This window comes from Amblyomma maculatum, chromosome 5 (assembly GCF_055883805.1).
Source record: "Amblyomma maculatum isolate TAMU_Amacu chromosome 5, ASM5588380v1, whole genome shotgun sequence".
NCBI classification, from domain to species: domain Eukaryota; kingdom Metazoa; phylum Arthropoda; class Arachnida; order Ixodida; family Ixodidae; genus Amblyomma; species Amblyomma maculatum.
Window position 1 is genome coordinate 150,510,841 of NC_139348.1, and position 22,241 is coordinate 150,533,081.

Here is a 22,241-nt window from a genome sequence, read left to right on the forward strand (position 1 = left end):
CAATCATCCAAGCTTCTACAGCAGTGGCAGCACCCACGGAAGAGTTTGACAGCGTCAATCCAGCAGCAGCACAGCGACAGCCAGTGGGCCTGGCTACAATAAAAAATATGTACCAGCAATGCTTCTTTAAATTGTACTGCGTTCTACTCGCAGGGTTACGTAGGGTATACAAATCTCCCCACCGATCTTGAACATGTCTGCTGTTACCTAATTCTGACCAGCAGCTTATATGGCATTCTTTGCTTCTTTCCTCGCTACCGACGTATTATTGTACTGACGTACTCTATTACTGTTTTGTTTTTTTCATTATCATCCTGATTGCTTCCGGCGTTATGTGTATCTGTGTAGAACTCATCGGCAACTTTAACTATCTTTTTGGTAATATCATCGTCTTTTGTGCCTTTAACACGGTTATAAATTTTTACTACACCCAGTTTCCGCTTGCCCTTTCTCAGGCTATCTCCGTACTCCAGAGCATGTTGTTATCTATTCACAATATACTTCCTCACGTCACTTACTTTGCGCTTATTGTTCAAATTACACACCTCAGCCAGTTATGCTCTGTCTGTGGCATAGATGCCTTCGTTCTTTGAGATTTTTTTATCGCAGCTCCCGTCTTCTGTGTAAACTTACAGGTGCGCAAACTGTCTTACAGCCTGCTTCTACTGCACCTAATCCTATCCGTGTTCATCGTTCATTGCTTCGGCACTGAGGCACCGTAGTATATCCTGTAGTCATGTAAAACATTACACTCTAAAGATCCGATGGTCAGTTTATGCAGATGTATTAAACACCAAAAAAGGAGTTATTTGAACGTTTACCACGTGATAACAATTTTCAATGCTTTTATTTCTTGCGTATAGCCTGCAATATTGCCATTATTTTCGGGGCTGTGGAGGACGATGTGGTGTTACCTCTTACCCAGTACAACCCTCAACAGGAAAAGGATGGCACACTATCTTAGCATGCGGAGAATAAGCATATACAAAAAAATCAAAGATAAAGCGGCATCACCGGCTACCTAGTCCATTCAGAAGGATAAAAGCGGTCCTTCTTCGCCGAGCTCAATCAGCTCAGCTTCTGTCACCGGCAGAGCTACGCATTGTAAACCAACACCCATGCCCGAGCTCTGAGTGCTCGGCAGGCCTGGGCAGAAGCACTGCTGAACACCTCCTGTAAGGTTCTGCCTTTGACATCATCCTAGAGATGACACTCCACTTCATGGGCGGGCACCGACCAGGCACCCTGCAGAGTTCATAATAACCGCCCTCGCACATCGGGCCGATGGGCTCGGTAACTCCGACTTTGGCATACTTCTCTACTGGCATGCTGTGAAATGGAAGTGTCTAGCCGTTTTTCTGCAGCGCCTACCTCGGCGTCACACTGCCACGAGATTTAACCTAATAAGGGCAGAAACCACGGTGCTGACAAAACCGGCTGGGCTCTGCCTAACTTCGGCTCACGCTACTGTTCACTAGACCTACGGTGCCCAACAGCCATCACCCTAAAAACAACTGGGAAAAGGTGTTGAGGCAGGGAGAGCGGCGCTTCAGCTCTGCCCTTATCTGTTATCTTAGACATACTCTTCAGCACGCCGTAAGTTACCCTTTAATGTAATATATCACCCACCAGAGAACCAGGTGGAGAAGGTAGGTACAGAAAGTGAATAGAAAACTGGACATGGTTTGAGAGGGAGCACCCGTTAGCTAGCCAATGTTTCGGCAAGAACTTAACATTGTCTTGACCTGGGAACTCAGCCTCCACTTTAACCATTGTTCGTCTCTTTTTAATACAGACTTCTCGAAGTAATTTGGTGTTATGCACAGGAAATTCACGATAACTCTTAGTCAGGATGCGAACCCAGGACCCTTCGCTCTACAGCCTAAAAAGAAACCGACTACTGCACGATAGTACGCTTGTGCCGCTTCGCTAGAAGTGGGGGTTTATATCCGTGTCGTAGTGTCTGTCATGTAATGTGGCATCTTTCAAGTGTATGGTAATGAGTATGTGTCCAATTGCAAATTTATAATTGCGGAAGTAGTGATTAGGCGACCTGCAAGGAGCATGTTGCGTTTCCTATCATCTTTCCTTGATTTAGCGTAATGGCGCCGGCATATATGGCTGCCAGCAAAACTCCCTTACGATTCGATGTACGTCGCTTCCTAAACAGACGCTCGTGAAAAGAATAAAGTTTACCGCGCGGAACTTGGAGCTTAGGCGACGCCTAAAGTTTTGATCGCATTAGTATAAATAACCGTCGAGAGATTTCATTCTGCTTCGTAGCCCATACCGAGGTAGTTAAGATGCTAACTAGAAAGAAACGTGGAACCTTTAGGCCGTGACACAATATGCAGCGATGTATTTATTGATAAGAAAGGCAGATAGGTTGACCAGAATGATTAAAATCTGGCCTGCTACTCTGCACTGGGGAAGGTGAAGAGGAAGAAAAAGTGGATCCTGATGAGTGACAATGTGGGTGAAAATATATGCAGGCACGACAACTTGCGTTACAAGCGCGAGTCAAGTCCCGTGTCACACAAAAAAAAAAACGGCTAAGAGCCGTCACTGCCTGTACACCCATCACCTCCTACTACCAAGCGCCCACCAGCAACTCCTCTGACAGAGGCCTCTTGTCCAAACGCTTCAAGGAAGCGGCTAGCACTTCTCGTTCACGCACATACACTCTGCACACCAATAATATAGGGTCCACAGTCTCTGTAATGCCACAAGCTGAACATTGCGGGGAATCCGCCTGTCCAATTAAATGCCAGTACAAACATGCATGATAACGCGGAATTTCACGTGGAGCATAAAATAACAGTGCTCAATCTAGTCTTCTTAGAAGAATGTTTCAGGCGTCTGGCTGGGCCCAGTAAGCTGCCATAACATTCTTAATAGAGGTCGTAAGAAAACACGTGGTATCCGCTCTTGAAACTGCACAGTTTTTTGGAGGCCACTACTGAGGATTCGTATTGCTTCAGCATCGGCCGCCTGTTCGTACCGTCGAGACCGCAATGCGCAGGTATATATTGGAACATTATCCTGTGGCCTTGGAGTCGGGTAGGTGTAAGGAGTCTCATGATGTTGAGTGCCAGTGACTGGTTGGCGTGTGGCGTAAGAAATGTTCCGAAATTTGCAATGCCGTCTTTCATTAGGATGAATTGTCGGGCTAGGTGATGCGATACTTCAAACATAATATAGCTGCGCGAAAAAAGGCCCACACAAGACAGCGTGCACGACGTGCGCTTTTCCTGTACCCTGTCTTGTGTGTCTCTCTTCACGCAACTATATCATGCCTGCAGTCATTGAGTCCATAAATATACACCACTTTAGCAGCTTTCCCATATATGTAGCGAATAGATTCCCGAAGGGCTACAAGTTCAGCACCGGTTCATGCAGAATTATGCTGCAAAACAAAATGGACAGTACTTTTTTTTTTCTTGAGGGGGCTATACCCACGGCTGAAGAGGATGCCTTTGCTGACAGACCCGTCCGTATATACGTGCAGACACAATACAGACGCCATTGAGACAAGAGAAAGGCCCTCAACTGCGGCTGCAAAAGGCCGTTCCCCGCCTATGGTCAGCTGGTACAATAGAGGTTTATTACGTTGCTTGTTCACTTTTTGCTAATGCTGCCATCCATTTCTTCGTCATAGGGACGCTAAGTGCAAGGATCGACTGGATGCAGGGTCCTTGTATGTGTAGCGAAAGCACCGGCAAATCGAAATCTTTCGAGGCTGCCATTGTCTCGAGTTATATGCTTGACGCCTGCAGGCACTGCACAGACGAAGAGAAAGATGCGGAATGCCGCGTGCATTGCTCGGGCGAGAAAGATGCCGGTGAAGGAGGCTCCGGCCAGTAGCAGCTAGCACGTGCTACGGGCCCTGCTGCACGCACCTGTTTCTCATACGCCATGTTCGGCTGGGCTAAGGGGACGCCGTCGGGCACGGACATGAGCGTCGCCGGGAGCTCCTCGCCAACCAGGAGGGATGCCAGGTGGGTTCACCTCGCGCTGCCTCAGTATACAAGAAGCGGTGAGCACTGGGAGCTAGGCTCGAGTGTAGAGAGCGCACAAAATCTAACAATTTGGCGCGCATAGAGTAGTGCTAAGCTGTCATCAAGAGCGTTTAGCTGTAATTTTTCCCAAGAGCACAAAAAGAAAGATTGGGGGACATTTAAGCTCTACCTTTAAAAGTATGACGCGATAGCGTTCGTGGTTCCATTCAGTTCCCGTAGACTGACCCCTCGCTTCCGTGAACTATGCTACTGTTTTTACACCTTATCCCTTAGTTGCTGCCTTTATTACCTTCCACAAACTCGGTAGGATGCTGTTGTTAAGCTAGCAAATTATGTGGAAGCCCAACCGACATACATATAAGCTCTGCTTTAACCGAGACCTAACATACATGCGCGACCTAGGGCACTCGAGGCTCCCGTCTCACCCTCAGTAAAGCTCAAACGAACTCAGCCACGTCATGTGGTCTCGTGACCTCCACGGAATCCGCCGACCAATCAGGTCTCTTCCATGCTATTTACCAGCTACCGCTTAGCAGAAGCGGAATTTCGGCTGTCAAAGTAATAGTTATGGAATCAGTAGCCGAGCAGAGCGTGAAGTACTGAGATCTCTATTTTTGTGCTAAAGACTTCGTTGGTGATACACTCCCTAGCAGCAGCAAAAACAAATCAAAAGCTTATTTCAAACTATCGATAACCTGCTTACAAGTCTGATGTAGGAATCGAAGCAACCATTCACCATATGTTTTACTACAGGACAGCGCCAGCGTATTGATTCACAAGACACTAATTAGGGAAGGCTATATTATTGCCTGTCACCTGTTCGCTGAAACAATTCAGTACCACCACACATTTGCCCCAAGTCGCCTTCCACGCACTTGACGCGAACTATGTCTTTACATTATTTTTTCTTCACTCCTATTTTTTACTTGTTTGCGCCCTCACAAAATTCAGTCTCTGCTACATCCTTCTTATCGCGGATATTTTCCTTCTAACTCCCGCCGAATGAGAGAAGGCGACCTGTAACAGAACAGCCTGTAAGTAAATTTATCCGGCACGAACTCTGCTGTTGGTCGAACTGACATCATTGCCCTATTGGGACACTATGTTCTCAATTGATCTCAAGTTAGTATTATTGTTGTACTGTTCCTTTTAGGCTATATCAACTTGCATGCTCACTGGTCGTAAATGTGAAGCTGCGACCACGAGTGCGCTTGCGTTCTGAGGGACAAGTGCAAGAATGACTCCCTAATTATTCTACGCAGGCTCTCGCCAAACAGGAGAGAGCGCGACGAGGCCCACGAGGTGTCGCTGGTGGGGAAAGTGCAGAACTCAGACTCTGCTGTCGTGGTCGTGCTCGGAGGCATCAACGTCCAGGAGCCCGACATCTCGGACGGTACGGGACTCACGGCGTTAACTTTGTTGCTAGGTGCACAAATCAACATGCATGTACAGTGCACAGAGCTTAACCCTTAAATACTCACCAGGGCACAGATGATCATTTGGTATTGCAATTGATAGTAAGTGGCAATCTTGTATAAACATTTGTGCACTACGCCGGTCTTCTACGGTTTTATTAGAGGAACTGCATTTTCCAAGGCCTAGTTTATTTGTGCTAACAAGACGTGAAGTGATACATCTCCACATAAAGGCACGCCTGCTGTTGCTTGGTTCGGTACGTTAGATTTTCTTCTAGCACAAAAAAAAATGTATTAAAACATTATTGCGATACGACCCGCTTTAAGCACGATGATGTAGGAGAATGCTTAACACATGCTTCTCTTAGCATTGCTTATAGAATTAGATGCAGTGTCTTTACGACCTATACTACCACACTGCTTGGCTTGGTATCCTCCTTTGTGAAAAATTAAGTTCAACAATAAATATCAAAGCTCAAGGAAACTGCAGGAATTTGCTGCTACCAGACAGAAGGTACAAGCTAAATGAGTGTATTCCACACCTTGTTTGGTTTTATTTCAACGAATCTAAGAATCGCCCAAAGTTTGTTTCGTGTATTCGGCTGGAGTTTCGATTTTTTTACTCGTCCCAATTCGTCATGCAAGAGCGTGAAAGAGCATTCTTTGCAAAAGAGCGTCATATTCCTCCCTTGCTTAGATTCCAGGCTGGCTATCATATTTCAAGAAAAATACCTTACACGCACAAGTTGGCATAATAAACAAAAAATATGTCTTGCGCACTGCTTTTCAAAATTTCTTGTTAAGGAATAAGAAAATTGTGTTGCTCATACACCTTGGTACCTGGCCAAGGTGATAGTCCAGAAATAAATGTCTTATGATGTCTTCAAAGAACGCTGCGCCGCCCTCAGAACAGCTATATGGGCGGATTGATTGACTGACAATGCTTGACTATTGATTGATTGATTGATTGACTATTGATTGATTGATTGACTATTGGAGGGATTCGTTAGAGAGTAAAACGCGATTACACGATGGGGACGGTGTACAAATTCAGGGTTTCTACCTGTATACCGCAGGGAAGTCGACATACGTGTTCAAGCCCCAGCTGAACCAATGGCTCAGCTTCCAGCCCCTGCCCGAGCCACGACACTACCACGCAGTCGTGTACTACGCAGGCTCCATCTACGTCTTCGGTAAGAAAAAAGTCATTTCCTCCCTTTACTCTACAAGAAAGGAGGTATAGCTTTATGTCGCGCCAGCAAGAGTTGTCGACTAATCCCTCACTTAGTGAGTCATTGAGTCAGTTTAGTAATTTCTCACAGCCCACGAAAATCCGCTCTCAGCGTCATAGGTCGGAGAGGGCAAAAGCGTCGCAGTACTTTCACACACATAACGCGCCCAAGTTATTTGCCTTCCTCCTTGCTGTGTTTGAATAGCTATACATAAGGAAAGGTAACAGCGCTGCAGTGCCCTTTTCAATGGTCATACTTTCATTGGTATTAGAGCACTATATGACTATCGCCCTCAACTTACTATCTTACGTTAGATTAGAACAGATCCCCATCTTCGCACCCTTCCCCCCCCCCCCCCCCCAGATATGTGGTAACGCTTTCAAATTTTTCACTTCTGGCGAGGGGAGGAGTGAGAATAACCTATGATGAATATTATTTATCATATTATTATTATTATTATTATTATTATTATTATTATTATTATTATTATTATTATTATTATTATTATTATTATTATTATTATTATTATTATTATTATTATTATTATTACCGAGATGTTCCTCTCTCGTAAATAAAAGGAAAAAATGTTTTCATTGTCTGTTAATGTTAAGAACGGTGCACTGCAGGTGCTACCAGAGGCCTGAATCGCATTTGACGGAAACTTTCGCCTTCACCGCGTAGATCAGCGGTCGCCATTCCACGTAACGCTAGCGACGCATATCTGCAGGTGGCTACAGCCCCGAGGACGTGGGTGCTGGCAAGGGTGAGGCTCGTGCCCAGAAGTCGGTGTTCAAGTTCGGCGTGCGCGAGAAGCGTTGGGAGCGGATGTCCGACATGTTGCACGCTCGAGCCTGCCACGGTGCCACCGTGGTCCAAGAGAAGATCATGGTCGCCGGCGGAAAAGACCACAAGGGAGAGTGAGTCGTGGCCAGCGCTTAAAAGATAGCTGCGATGGTTGCTTGTCTGCTTCGTTCTCTCATCGAGCGACTCTTATTTAGTATCAAACCTTCTCTTAATTATACTCGTACGTTTGCCTTATATGATACCTTGTAAACTAGATCAATTAGGCTTATTTTTCTATATTGTTTTTTCAGTAATGCTTCGGTCTAATTAGTCAGTGAATATAGATGGCAGGGTCCTTGTCGAGCCGCTTAACGTGTGGGTTTTACTGACACTGCACCCTCCGCCTTTAAAACGAAAGGAAAAGATGAGGAAGGAAAGACAGGAGAAATAAATAAAAACAAAAGATTTTTCCGAATAGTCGTTTCAAAATTGAATTGAATGTTAGTGATATAAACACTGAATCGGAGATAAAGCAAATAGTCAGAGAACCTAAAACCGGTTAGTCAGAGAATGCTAGCTTGCCTTTTCCATGTCATCTATAGGGGTCAGTATCTCTGTTCTTTTCAACAGTGGAGCTTGCCTTGTTCTCGCAGGATCCTTCAGTCAGTGGAGGTGTACAACCCGGCTTCGGACTCGTGGGTCCCGTACCGCAACCTGCCTCTTCCCGTGATGGGCTGCGGGGTGGCCTACCTGGCGGGCATGGTGTACGTGGTGGGGGGCGTCACCACCAAAAGACAGGTCTTCGCCGGGATGGCTCCCGCCGAGGTCCTCTCCACGGTGCACGCGACTGACACCAACGAGCGCAGGTGGGTGTAACACAGTGTCGGATATTCCGCTTCCCTTCTACGTGCGTGCGCAAAAAAAAAATATACACGAGCAGACAGATTAATGGCTGGCAATGAACGGAGTTGGCGGTGATGGTTATGCGCGCGAAACAGGGCCAAGACTAGGCATCGGTGCTTAACCGATGGGCGTTCTGTGGGTTAATGATATCACTTCCGCACCTCGATCGACTGTTTCTTTTGCTTTTTCAGAGAAAGCTAACCGGATTGTGTAGCCGTATGGCCAGAATTCGTCGCTGGAATCTACGGCGTCATTGCAAAGATCCTAAATAAATAATGAAATGGTTACAACCAATAAAGCAATTGCATTAGCTCGAATTGAATATAAACAGCAATAAATGTAGTGTCACCTAACACCCACTAATTAAACTGAATATTAATTCGAAATGAATTTGAAAGAAAGAAACCACTTGCAACGATTTCAAGCAACTGTATACAGCTGCTTGAAATCGTTGCAAGTGGTTTCTTTCTTTCTGCCTCTCCACTAGTAGAGGAGAGGACTGGGGCAGGAAGCTGGCTTCCACGGGAAAAACCGATGGATCTTGGCTGCCATGCAAGGCAGCCATAGCTGTACTAAGATTCATTCAGTAATTATCATTACTGAGTGAATATAAAACAAACAGAGCAGCTTGTAATAACGAAGAGTTTAAGACAAAAATCCTCGCAGAGCTGGTTATGTTGGATGAGTTTTGAAATCAAACTATACTACTCTACAACCCCAGCTTGGGTAACTAGATAATTTACTGACGGATGCGGCGAGCAATATTAGCGAATATTGGTTGGTCTATATACCTATCTTGTTCTGAACAAGCGCATTTTTCGATGGCATGCTATGAAGAGGATTATTTCGCACATCGGAAGGTGTTCAGTATGATCGCAATCTACCCTCAAGGGACTTGCAGATGATATTTATCGTCGAAAAATCGCCTGTTGGTTTCTTAAGGTAGATCTAACTACTCGTTGAAAGTCTATCATAAACTTTAAAAGAAAGATTGTGTTGCTCATAAAAGTAATGGGCTATTCCTGCCAATATTTTTATAGTGGCATCTCGCAATATTCCAGAACTGCATTCTTAAACGTTATGTCCAAGAAGGCTGGATTTGCAGCGTGTAACTACTCTGGCTGTTACCAGAGAACGGTCTGGAAGGCTTTCATGTCACCTTCTAAGACGGTACTTACTGACCTAAGCCATTATGTGTACTTTGGGGTAAAGATTCCTGCCACTGTGTTTGCACTGCAGCTGGGTCCGGCGCCCCAGCCTTCCCGAGCCCCGCGCCTACTGCACGGCGCTCACCATCCACCACGAACTGTGGCTGGCGGGTGGCCTGAAGCCATCGGGCCGCGACCCGACTGGTTTCACGAACGTGGTCGACGTCCTAGCGTTCGACTCTCTTCGGGGCCGCTGGGAATTCCGCTTCAAGCTGTCGCGCCCCCGTCACGCCGTGGCCGCCGCGAGCGCCGACGACCGCGTCTACGTGCTGGGCGGCATGACCTGCCTGGACGGCACTTCCGTCGAAGACGTCGAAGTGTACCACCGGCAACGACTCACCTTCCTCGACTGCGAGTGCCTGCCGAAGAAACTCACCGGTGGGTGGCGCTTACATCTTGCAAACATAAAATATTATAGCGTTTCTATATAGTATCGAAACACTGCTCCACGCTAGGGTGGGGGGAAATATGTCATTTTGTTTTATGATCGTAAATTTTCAGAGCTACCATATTATTCCGAAATGCTGCATTCCCAGCTGTTCGGACTACTATGTTAATGGTGCTGCCAGATACAGAAGTATTGTTAGTAGCACTGCAGTCAGGATAGTTTCTGTGTCACATGGTTAAGGTTAATTGGATTCATGCATGATATTGCATAACCTTCAAAAAATGACGGACTGGTTGTCAAATGTATGTAGAAACCACTGTTCTGCTTTTGCGCACTATCTTTCAGATATGTATCTTATATATTATGCCCTTCTTCAATGATCAAGTTTTTATGGGGCTCCATTTGTTAAGTAATCTTTAAGGAAGCAAATTGTTTATAGCAAAAAGCTGTAAGATCATCTCGCACCTTCGATTCCTGCTGTTAAAAACGAACCACATGCTTTGTTATGTCGACAACGACACAATAAATTTGCTAATCTATTTGTCACTCAGGCTGTTATTGTTTTGTTCTTAACTTGACGAGAATAATGAAACAAATGACCTAACTACGATATGTGGCAGTGCTGTATATTTATGAGAACAAGCATCATCACTGCGGCTGGCGTTTGGTAAGTAAAATTCGTTAAATACCGATGGGTCTCATATTTGTGTTTATCCGCATAATAAATTGCGAGCGCATATATTCCTAAAGAAATAGAAATTCTGCTGTTACAGGGCTGTAACCGATACATTTTGGAAACATCACGAAATCTTAACGAACAATTACAATGACGTTTTTTTTTTTTTTCATCAGCACTGAAATAGTTCTCGATATTCCTTGTCATATGCGGCACTCAAAAGTTATATAGTATAACTGAGAAAAAGCTTAAATGGTAGCTGCATTGGGAAAATTCGAAAGCATTAGCATTGGCGTGACGTTGGTGGATTCCAGTCGACACCCTTCTACATCTACTTACCGACTCCGTTATGATAAGATTCAATCGTCACTCTTTGGCATTTGATGCTACCACTCGGCATGACTCAGCACTTTCGTCTCATGACTCGTGAATTACATAACTCGACTTTTCTGCCACATACCTAACGACCCATAACTCGCTGATGGTGCAGCACTTCTTTATACCATTAATTTGCAACTCTAATCTTGATGACGTCCCTTGACTGATGACGTTCCTTTGTGATGACGTTCCTTGGTGATGATGTCACGAGAAAACCAACTTCCGGCGACATATTTTGCGGAAACTTTCGGGGCCAATGTAGCCTCTAATGTTTCCGCATTAATAAGCACTGCGCGGACCCAGGTTTCGTGAAAGTCAAGGTAGACTTATCTATGTAAATGGATGATTAAGTATACCAGACTGAAAAATTCGGGGAGGGGCAAAATAGGTAATAAGGAGTGATCGTCCATCGGGTTATCAGTTCGCCTAGGGAGTCCGTACTAGTGCCAGAAGTGCAGCATACAGAGTGTTGATTAATCCGTGCAGGGCTGGCAGCGGTCACAGTTCCACCAGAGTCAACGGACGGGTCCGGCTTAAAGGTAAGAATCTGTTAAAGGTTTTGCCTCTCGAATGTTTAAGGACAACCGTTGTACTTCACCCGCTGGAACAGACTGGCCAATATATGCTGCTGTAGCGGTAGCTTCCAGCCAGCATTTGCATAAGGCACGAGCAGTGCTACACATTAAGGCTATTGTTTTAGGCAAGAAGTGTTTTCCTTTATTTGTATTCTGAGTGTAATCTCCTTCACTGGTAAGATGCATCAGAAAATTATTTACCTCAGTAATAGTATTCAGCGTGGAAAAAAATGTTTTGAAGATTCGTAGCGCTAAGTATTTACAACTAAAATAGGCTTGCAGAAAATGAAATGTCTATTCATAAATTTAGTAAAGTACAGCGACTGAATAGAGTTTAAAAAAAAAATGAGGAATACATAAGGAAGGAATCCTGTTGTGGCGTGGAACTTCTGGAAAGTAGCGGCAAGAAACTTCACTCATTAAAGTAACTGGCTGCATAAGCGTAGACTCGATGGCATAATTCACGAGCAATAAGTGCTTTTCGAAGACGCTTCTGGAATGTGCACTACTTCAGGAGATAGTATACTGAATATGTCCCTCTAAAAGGAATCAAGCCTACAAGTTCTTCACTTACTAGTTTGATTATATATATTGCTATCGACTGCATTCGCTTAGTACATAAATGCCGCTAGACGCTCAGATAGGGCAGAGTTTGAATAATCTTCTCCGACTGCATCAAACGTTATTCGCCTCCCCAAAAACTTGCTTTGTTTTCCTTCCAGAGCGGTCCAAGTTCCAGGGGTCCCTCATCGCTGAAGCTAGACCAGGGAGACCAGGACAAAAAGAGAAGGCCCCACAAGCCCGCAAAAAGCGCGGTGAATGCCCTTTTCAGACTCATCGTTTCAAGCAGTTAGTGTTAGGGTACCTCGATTCAAGCGCCACCTTCCGCGGAGGGCGCGCGCATCGAGGTACCCAAGCCTCTTCCACAAGTAGCAGCGGCAGAGAGGGGTGGGTCTTCAGAAGTGTACCACAACTCAAGACAAGAGCAGCAACGACAGCTGCTAACGTTTTCTCCGCCTTCGGTTGCGCATTTTGTTTTGAGGTAATGTCAACCCGACCTGCACATGCATGAAACGCCGCTACATTGTTTGGTAAGGTGAGGCTGCTGTAGTTTGGCTGTTTAGAGCGGCCTTGTTACCACGTATACGCGCAAGACACGGCAGTGGGAAGTATGTGAGAGGGATCTTCTCACTGCAGTGCACTTAGGTTGATACTGATAATGGCGATGCACTCAGCTTATTCCGCTGTGAGCCTAGCATTCACCGGCTGCACTTAGAAGGGTGGAATTTGCAAACGGTGCTTCCTCAGAGGACAGACAGAATAAAAAGAACTGAAGAGAGATTAAAAAAAAAGGAGGAATTTAGTTAATCCCGTCGGACAGGTAAGGAAAGTGGAAACACGGAGAAATGAAAGTGAAATACACAGCCTGAAGTGAGCTTGCAAGCAATTGTGGCTTGACGTTAAGGTCGTTCGGCCAGCCAGGTAACTCCCGCAAAAGACTCTAAAACCGATGCGAGAAATGGCCCTGAATATTTACTTTAGCTATGTCATATTGTACTCGCAACATTGTAAAAAAGCCACTTATGCAGTTATTTTAGTATTTAAGATTTTCAGCGTATTTACACAAGATTTTCTAAGGGCGGGACTTTTAATAACTTGGTTTATGCGTACTGACGCAAGTGGCAAATAATCATAATCGATTCCTTAACGCAGCACGGAGACAAGGACAGGTCCACGGAGGAGATCGAGGTGTCCCCTGACGTGCGTAAGAGGACTCCGCACCCGAGGCCCAGGACGGACGCTGGAGACGTGGATGACAGCGGCCAAGGGGTGCGTTGATTGCGCCACACACTTTACTGTAATTTTGTTTTCGCAACAGCCTGCTGTTTCATACACAGGCATAGATTGTGATCTCTATCGTAAAGGTTCAAGATATAGTGCGCGCAAAGTGGGGTTGAGCACTGGAAGTACTAATGAAAGCTAAAATATCGGCATGGAGAGAAGAGAGAATAAGCGCCCAACGCCAAAAAAAAAGGCCACTTACTCTGAATTCGTTGAGCCTGGGATGTTCTTTAGTAATTACTCTTGAAAATAAAAAAGCGCAACAGATAATCGAAGGTAGTAGAATTTCAACACAAAACGCTGTGAGCAAACAGTCCGTAAACAGACAATAAATGCTGTTCTTGACCCAAGTTTTCGTTTACGAATTTCCTTCACTCTAGCTAGAAAACGTTCCCAGACTTGACGTTTTTCGGACACACAAGTGACATTACGACTAATGCTGCCTGTGCCTTTGACGATACAGGCCCATTGGCCCCCGGGTCGTTTGGAGCTGGAGTCGACCACCTTCCTTGGCGTGCAAGAGATGAAGCAACGGACGCCACTGAGCCGCCCCAGCATGCCTCGCTTCTACCACTACGTGCCGGTGGCGCCCAGGAACGACCCGCATCACGGAATCACAGTGCGCGTCGATGACGACTTCAAGAGAACCAAGTGAGAGAGCAGGTCGACAGAAATGGGAGAGGACAGAAGCAGACCTGTGAAGCTTCTGTCATGCTGCTAGCTGCGATGAGGAAAAAAACTTACGGAGAAGCTTATGCCCCGCCATAAGAGATGAACGCAATAGCATGATTTGACCTCATCGTAGCCTTTCCTGCTTGCTGTTCGCTACCACATGTTTATCATGCGACTGACTGCGACGACTTGCTTTGGAATGTATATTCGTTTATTTTCTTGTTGATTTTGTTCACGTAATTACTGTACTAACTGTACGTACTTTACTTTGCTCTGTAATCAATAACTCCTAATCAACATACGCGCAGTAAACATTAGCTTATGCCTTCAAGACACGACAGCCCCGCCGTGGTGGTGCAGTAGTTAGGGCGCTCGACCACTGTGCCCTAGGATGCGGTATCGAATCCCGGCCGCGGCAGCCGCTTTTCGATGGAGGTGAAAAGCAAGGCGCCCGCGTGCTGTGCGATGTCAGTGCACGTCATCCACTACGGCGTCTCTTATAGCCTGAGTTGCTTCGGGACGTTAAACTCCACAAACTCAACCAAACCAAATCAAGACACGCCACTAAGTCAAAGACCACAACCCATTGACTATATCTCCGCCTAACACCCCTGAGCCAAGGAACCTCAGCGACCTATGAGTAGCTTTTTCTTCGTGCAACCCAATGGACCTAGGTTCGAGCCCCGATACCTGAATGAATTATCCCTAATTTGTTTTTCAGTATTCTTGTTCGTTACGTAAACCCATACAATTCTGCCTTCATTTACGCTTTTCTTGAATTGTTCTGCGTAACGCTCCTCTGATTATTCGACCACGAACGACACCGCATACGCTGGCAACGACTACGACGATGACGCGTTTTCTACGATACGAAGCCCTTGCGCTATCACGCGAAATTACGTGCCACCTTGCTGGAGTAGATGGCTTCCTGGCCTGTGTGGTGGTCTAGCGGATGTGTTACCAGCCAGCTTGCGATATGCTATCACAAGTCGCACAAAGGAGTGTACAGATAAAGACACGCTTCTTCCGTCAGTGCAGCGCGGGTCCGGCGCCATGTGGAATTCTTTCGCCGACATTCGTTCAAGCCGCTTTCACATTGCTCCTTTTCTTTCCCGCCTTGCAGAACTTCACCGAGGCACATTGCCAGGTCTGCGTTCCCTGCACGAATTAATTTAAACAGACATGCCCGAAGACGCTTCACCTTTAACCTATAAAAGAACGTGCCGTTTAATGACATACATTTGACAGCATTAAAAAAGTAACATGCATTCGCGATGCTGAAGCAGATAGAAAAAAGAAAAAATTTGCGCAGATCATCAGTGTCATCGATTATCAATGTGTCATCAGTCCTACACTTATGGTTGTCCACTGAACTTGGGGTTGTCCGATGGGCGGAACTGAGCACTGACCCATCGGCGCAACTATTTGGTCCATGACCCCTTTCCCAAGCATTTCAACCCAGAAGAGCCGTGCATCAGGCCGAGGGAAATCTTGTACCCATTGAAAACAGGTGCGTCCCAGTGGTACCAGGGATATAACCTGGTACCTCCCGTATGCGGGACGGATCATGAGTTTTACACTCTCGTTTAAAACTATGACACACCAATAGAGTGTGCGTTTGGTTCGGCAATGTTATCCGTAATTATACTTTAAGACTCGTCATTTCTATCTGTTGTTATCGGTAGTAACTCCCCCCCCCCCCCTCCAAAGATCAGCGAACCCTGTCATCTCTCTTCTTCTTCTTCGGAAGAGACATTGTTCTTCCGCGGCCCCATCTAACTTCGTTGGAGACATGGTCGCTCTGTCATCGGGCACCGGCACGCCGCTTCTTTTATTATACAACGGGGTTACGTCACGCCTCCTAGGGTATCTGTGGTCATATTGGTTGTCGTCTGCTCCGACAGGGGGCGTCAGGCATCCGTATACGTGACGTCATTACTGCGGACGCATGCGGTTGCACACGATCCCCGGAACAACCTCGGCTTAACAGCATTGCTATTGAAGCTCATTTGGGCAATATCTGGCGCGGATACTCCAATGCGAACTAGGACCGCCTGCATTATAAAGACGTCGGTACTCTTAATCAACTGTTTGCAACATTTTCCAGAGAGGCGCTGGGCCTGCGGGACGCGAGCGGACTTCCGCCTTTCGCCCGGAAGCTGCGTAGAGTGAAGCATGTTCAAGACGAGACGCTTCCGGTCATCCTTACTTTTGGTGGACTCGACCCCAGGGACCCACTCAACTACGCCAACGGCAAGTTGTGTCCGAAGCTTGGCGCCTCAACTGAGAGGTCTTTTCCTGTGCTGAGTCATAAAACACATACATGGTGCAGACATTAAGCATTGTTTTCCGGAAGAAGCCTAATATACCTTGCACGTGCTGGAAACTGGAACCAGAAAATTCGAGTTCCGTGTGTTGCAGGGGTGAATCAACGAAATTCACGTGTGTGTGTGTGTGTGTGTGTGTGTGTGTGTGTGTGTGTGTGTGTGTGTGTGTGTGTGTGTGTGTGTGTGTGTGTGTGTGTGTGTGTGTGTGTGTGTGTGTGTGTGTGTGTGTGTGTGTGTGTGTGTGTGTGTGTGTGTGTGTGTGTGTGCGTGTGCGTGTGCGTGTGCGTGTGCGTGTGCGTGTGCGTGTGTGTGTGTGTGTGTGTGTGTGTGTGTGTGTGTGTGTGTGTGCGCGTGCGCGCCACAGTTGTGTAAATGCGAAAAACCATTCAAGATCTCAGTCATATGTGAGATAATACTGCGAATAGCGTCGTCATCCAAACGCTTTCCATCAACGACTCTGAATGTGCGTGGGACGCAGGTCGCGTGGTTCTGCACTACCACGTCCTGAAGAACCGCTGGGACCTCTGTGGCATGATGCCAGAGCCCCGGAGCTACCACACGGCGGTGCTCATTGACAACACCGTCTACGTCACCGGTGAGAAAATATATTTTCGATTTTTCCAACTCCATCGTAACCGTACACACTCAAGAAAGGTGAAGCGAATGTAGTACCAGTCCGCACTTAATTAGTAGTTTGGTGTTCCTAGAGTCACCAGTGCAACGATAGGAAACGTTCAGTGGTTGCCAAGTTCTGAAAGTATATTGCGCACGGTGGCTCATGCTTCGAGTAGATTCGTGTTCTATTGTGTACTGTTTATTCAAGCGTATTCAATCTCATTCACCTGAGTGCACACTATTTCCAGAAATTGGAGGTCTTGAATAGTTGAATAGTTGCTAAAAAGGATCAAGGAAACAGAATTCACTCCTGTCCTCAGTTCATTCACATCTTCATTGACAATGCACGGTGTCACCCAATGCTTAATGTGCGTGTGTGTCCATCTGCAGGTGGTTTCGACCCCGATACGCGCAAGTGCGGCGAGCTGGTGGCGTGCAGGACCACCTACGCTTACGACATCGACGCCATGGAGTGGAGCCGCAAGGCGGACATGAAGATGGGCCGGGCAGCGCACGGGGCGGCCTCCTTCCAGGGCAAGATGCTCGTCTTCGGTGGCAGAGGTCGCCTCGGACGGTGAGACAAACCGCCTACAGACGTCTCGAGGAATCACCTTCTTAAAAGGACCTAGTACACCGCGTGTTGGTTGCTTCTATCGGCAACACCTTTTCAATAAATTCAGCTCTCTTCACATCTCCGCACATGTTTATGTAGTTCCCTACCTTGTTTATTAGCTCATTTCTAACAGGAAGTTGTCGTCTGAAGTAATATAAAGTCCTGAATCAATTTTCATCCTGTCCGATGGACATAAATAATATTACTGCTTTACCGCTAAAGTGCCCACTTTCCCAAAATATCTCCGTCGGCGCTGGCGCTGGCGCTACGGGCAAAGAATTACGGGCATGTTTCTGGAAGATGCTAGTTTGCACCTGGCATTTCCACGCCCTTATTGGTCGTCTTGTTGCACGACATGAGCAACCATGGCCGCGCTGGCAGAAGCTTCCAACTCGGGCATCTTTTTTGAGATGGCTATCCCTGTGTCGCGCAGACAGGTTCGTACGCTTTGGTTAAAGCGAAGCTTTCTTTATACGTCAGCTGTTTTCGTTTGCATTCTGCGGTGGCTTTGAGCAACAAAGAGAAAATTAAGGAATTAGAGATTAAGCGATCATAGCAAAGTGCATGTGCCGTCTTTGCAAAAAGTAGCCAGGCTGCGCGTTTTGCTTCTCACCTGAATTATAAAGCCAATAAGGATTCCCAGAGAATCACAACTCGTTAAGAAGCGAGGGCAGATGCTGGCTTTTAGTTTTCAGAGATTTAAAGCTTCAAATGAGATATGAATTTTCTACCGCACGGCCGAGAAACAGACTAGGTAGCCTGGTTACTTTTGGCAAAGACGGTACGTGATAGAGTACCCACAAGCCCTAGACGGGAGCCATAAAATGGCCCCTGACACTGTACGTGTGATAATATAAAGCAATAAATCCAGAGATGTGGTCTTTGTGAGTATTCGAGTCAAACTTAAAAGGATAGACCACTGGCCAAAGTATGTCTTGAGATGTGTCTTCAAATATCTTGCCTCTCGCAGGGCTGTAGCGTCGACCGAGGAGTACGATCCGGCGTCCGATACGTGGAAAGAGTGCACTCCTCTGGACGTGCCCCGCATGGCCGTGGGCTGCGCGACGGTCGGTGACGTCATCTACGTGGTCGGTGGCATGATACCTGAGACGGGCGACTTCTACCGGGCGGTGGACAGAGTGGACATTTACGACCCCAAGACCCACACGTGAGTCTTCTTGAAAGATTAACAATAGTTAGGTTGTATGTCCATCGTACTCTCTCACAGGCACCGTTGTAGCAATGATCTCTGTTTTATCGTGCAGGCGCCTATTCAAAAATAATTTGAATGATAGCTTCAGATTAATATCCTGAAACAACGGCTTGCTGTTAGCTGCTTTTCTTCCCATCTAAATACGAGGCACTATGTCTGAGATCTAGGGATGTGTTAGCCTCGCATATTGAGCCATGTTTACAAACAGCCAGTGCGTGCTGGGTCTTCAAAAGCAAAAATGAATATAAAGAGACTCGAGAAGCACATTCAAAATGAACATTGTTTTGCAGCACAGGGCGGGCGTCCTGACCCATACACCAGCTTTCTGTTCAGATAAGTTTCTAAGACTGGCCCCTGCACGTACTTTGTTGAGACTAGAGATAATGCGGAGGAGTTCGGTGGATTAAAGTTTATCAGGCGATATAAATAAATAGTTGAAATGGATTACAAAAAGATACCTTATGAGCTCGCTACAATTTGCTAACTATCTTTTGTCTCAGCTGGTCCGAGGGCCAGCCGCTGCCCAAGCCTCGGGCCTTTCCAGCCGCGGCGTCTCTGGGCGACAAACTGTGGCTGGTGGGCGGCTGCTACGATAACTCGGAGCCCGGCCTGCCGCTGGTCAGCCTGCGGGACGTGGACGTGCTGGAGCCTAGCGGGTGGGCGCATGTCGGATGCACGGTGCACTCGAGGCACGCCGCTGCCATCGCCGTCGCAGGTGAATAACAAGATCATGTTTTTGGATCAGAGTTTTTCAAGGGCATACGGATTATTCGGGAGGCACAGCTGCATGTTCCCGATTATAGCTATATGCAGAAGCGATATGTCATATCCGTCCCAGCTTAATGTAGACAAGGTTTTAGTAAGAGTGAATGTCCTAAGCGAGCGACACGAAATGTGTGCCGCTGAAAGCCGCGCGCGCCAGTCTGCAGTATTTTTAAAACGACCCCGTGAGAGGCTCTGTTCTCTAGAATGAGAACGGCTTCAGAATTGTCGTCGATGTGGGCGAAATGTCACGAGGGCCCAATATCAGAAGTAGACAACAGGTGTTAGGGCAGTACAAAGAATGGTCGGCGGGTTGTGTTGCATAAAGTGACCACATGACATGACCGAAATTATAGGTGCAGTCACATCGAGTGTCTCCTTTGAAATATAAGGGCTAGAAAGAAATCGAACCTGGGACCCTTCGATCTTGTCCAGGCCGCTATTCATATGCCGCGCAGACAGCGTTCGTACGGCTTTGTCAGAACGTGGTTTTACATGTGTGGTCTTTAGTATAATGTAATAGTTTACGACCAAATGCGAATTAGAACGTGTGAAACAGGGGCATACATTAAAGCATTCTGGATTGAGTAAGAGCAACATTCGTGTGCTTTAACAAGGATCCGCATTGGGACCTGGAGATGGGAGAATTGAAGCTGTCGGGTATCAACTATGAAAGTGGGGCTGACATGTCAGCGAACTTTTTTTCGTTCTGAAATGGTAAATGCGTGCAATACACTAACTAGCTACCATTTTAAATTTTGGCTGTAGGATTGAAAGTGCAATTCAGATGCTGTAGCTAGTGATAAAAAATGGTGATATGTTTGAGCCTAGGTACCTTTTCGGCAGATTTATTTATGGGCCTTTAACGAAAGCCCACCAGATACAACAGTTGCTGACACCTATTTTTTCGCAGTGCACGAGCAAAAGCAACATTGGGAGCAGCGCTTGTAGAAAAGTATATTGTTTTAACGCCATAGACCATGTGTTGCTCTCACACTAAGACCTCGCCACTGCGGTGGCTTTGTTTTCTGGCTGTTCTAATCACTCTTGACTTAATACGATGCAACTATGTAACACCCATCTCAGGAATCCAACCACTAAAGCCAAATTCAAAAATTGTCCCAATTCCATGGTTGTAGAGGCAATGATGGCATCATAAAGGTCATGTGAGAAACAATCGCAGATCACCATCCATAAAAGTCGTATTATACAAATGGCCTATGGCCCACCCGATACATTTGAGTTCCTACCTCGACCCTCGACGATTCGGATGACATGCTGACGAATGCTGCAACAAATTGATGCAAATACAGAAAGGAATTTCATCTGAGAACAGTACTGCTATCGCATTCCCTCTAAGATTGCCTTCAGTGCTCTCATCACTTTCTATCAAAGGCGTCTTGAGACGCGTAATGAGCATCGATATCCCATATCACGATTTGTATTTCGCGCACTTTTTTCTCAACGCGACAGAAGTCTTCAGCAATGACATGAAGTCTTTGTTGTTCGTCACTGTTTTCTTTTCTAGTGCTTTGTAGCACCCTCACTCTCTCCCGGCGCTTAGAAGCCGCGTGTATTCAAAATTTCTCCAGTTCAACAAAGTAAATCGGCTAATCTCAAAGTTGGCTTCTTTGTTCCTTTTTAATACGTGCTCATTTTGGCTGATCAATACATTTGCCCCCTTCATCTCTTCCGTCGATCCAATCTTGCTCATGTGATGTAAGGTGCTTCCAATATAGCGAGAGATTCAATATGCTGCACATTAAGGGTGGTAAACCATTTTCATAATTTCTGACTGAAGCTCATGCGCACTCCATGCCATGTTTGTTCATCTAGACACCAACATCTACGTGATCGGTGGCACCAGCAGCGTCCTGAACGGTCCATTGAAGCGGCCGGAAGTGTACCTGCAGCTGGATGACTGCTACAAGTTTCCGGCTGAGTACCCGGAAGCCATGACCGGCATGTCGGCCGTCTGCGTGCCGCCGGTCAAGCCAACCTTCCGCAGCCAGTCGCTGACCTGCATGGTCAAGGACACGCTGGCAGAGTGACGGCGCCGAGAATAATTTCATTTCAATTCGATAGACATTCCCTCCTGCTACAGAAATTGTCCTCGTAGAATATTAATATGGAAATTATTGACTCTATAAAAGCTTACTTGCATTTCACAAAATAAAGTGTAGTAACTAATCGCATGCTATTGAAAGAACGACGTGCATTTTTTGAAATACTCCAGGAATCAGTCCCCGAGTCATTGTGCGCGCGCGTGTGTGTGTGTGTGTGTGTGTGTGTGTGTGTGTGTGTGTGTGTGTGTGTGTGTGTGTGTGTGTGTGTGTGTGTGTGTGTGTGTGTGTGTGTGTGTGTGTGTGTGTGTGTGTGTGTGTGTGTGTGTGTGTGTGTGTGTGTGTGTGTGTGTGTGTGTGTGTGTGTGTGTGTGTGTGTGTGTGTGTGTGTGTGTGTGTGTGTGTGTGTGTGTGTGTGTGTGTGTGTGTGTGTGTGTGTGTGTGTGTGTGTGTGTGCGCGTGTGCGTGTGCGTGTGCGTGTGCGTGTGTGTGTGTGTCAGTCCTAAAGCACTATTCCGGAGGTGTAAAGCCTAGGAAACACATCGCAATTATTTTAA

General features: G+C 46.5%; 1 protein-coding gene across 1 annotated transcript; it reads left to right on the forward strand.

Annotated features, from left to right (window-relative positions):
- Window positions 1-3,915: 3,915 nt before the first annotated feature.
- LOC146189960 (beta-scruin-like) lies at window positions 3,916-21,708 on the forward strand. Its single transcript, XM_084603357.1, has 16 exons — window positions 3,916-3,998; window positions 5,297-5,412; window positions 6,511-6,627; window positions 7,394-7,583; window positions 8,103-8,315; window positions 9,592-9,938; window positions 11,489-11,541; window positions 12,300-12,392; window positions 13,291-13,407; window positions 13,883-14,070; window positions 16,199-16,344; window positions 16,897-17,013; window positions 17,424-17,607; window positions 18,617-18,814; window positions 19,360-19,574; window positions 21,458-21,708. Exons 1-16 carry the CDS (start codon window positions 3,916-3,918, stop codon window positions 21,670-21,672), a joined length of 2,592 nt encoding a protein of 863 aa, XP_084459483.1. The 3' UTR covers window positions 21,673-21,708.
- Window positions 21,709-22,241: the final 533 nt, after the last annotated feature.

Bases quoted from the DNA above. Each gene is read 5' to 3' on its own strand.
- LOC146189960 (XM_084603357.1), top strand. From the start codon at position 3,916: ATGTTCGGCTGGGCTAAGGGGACGCCGTCGGGCACGGACATGAGCGTC. The intron at 7,584-8,102 runs GTGAGTCGTGGC...TTGTTCTCGCAG, and splicing joins GGAAAAGACCACAAGGGAGA to GATCCTTCAGTCAGTGGAGG. The intron at 14,071-16,198 runs GTGAGAGAGCAG...AACATTTTCCAG, and splicing joins GACGACTTCAAGAGAACCAA to AGAGGCGCTGGGCCTGCGGG.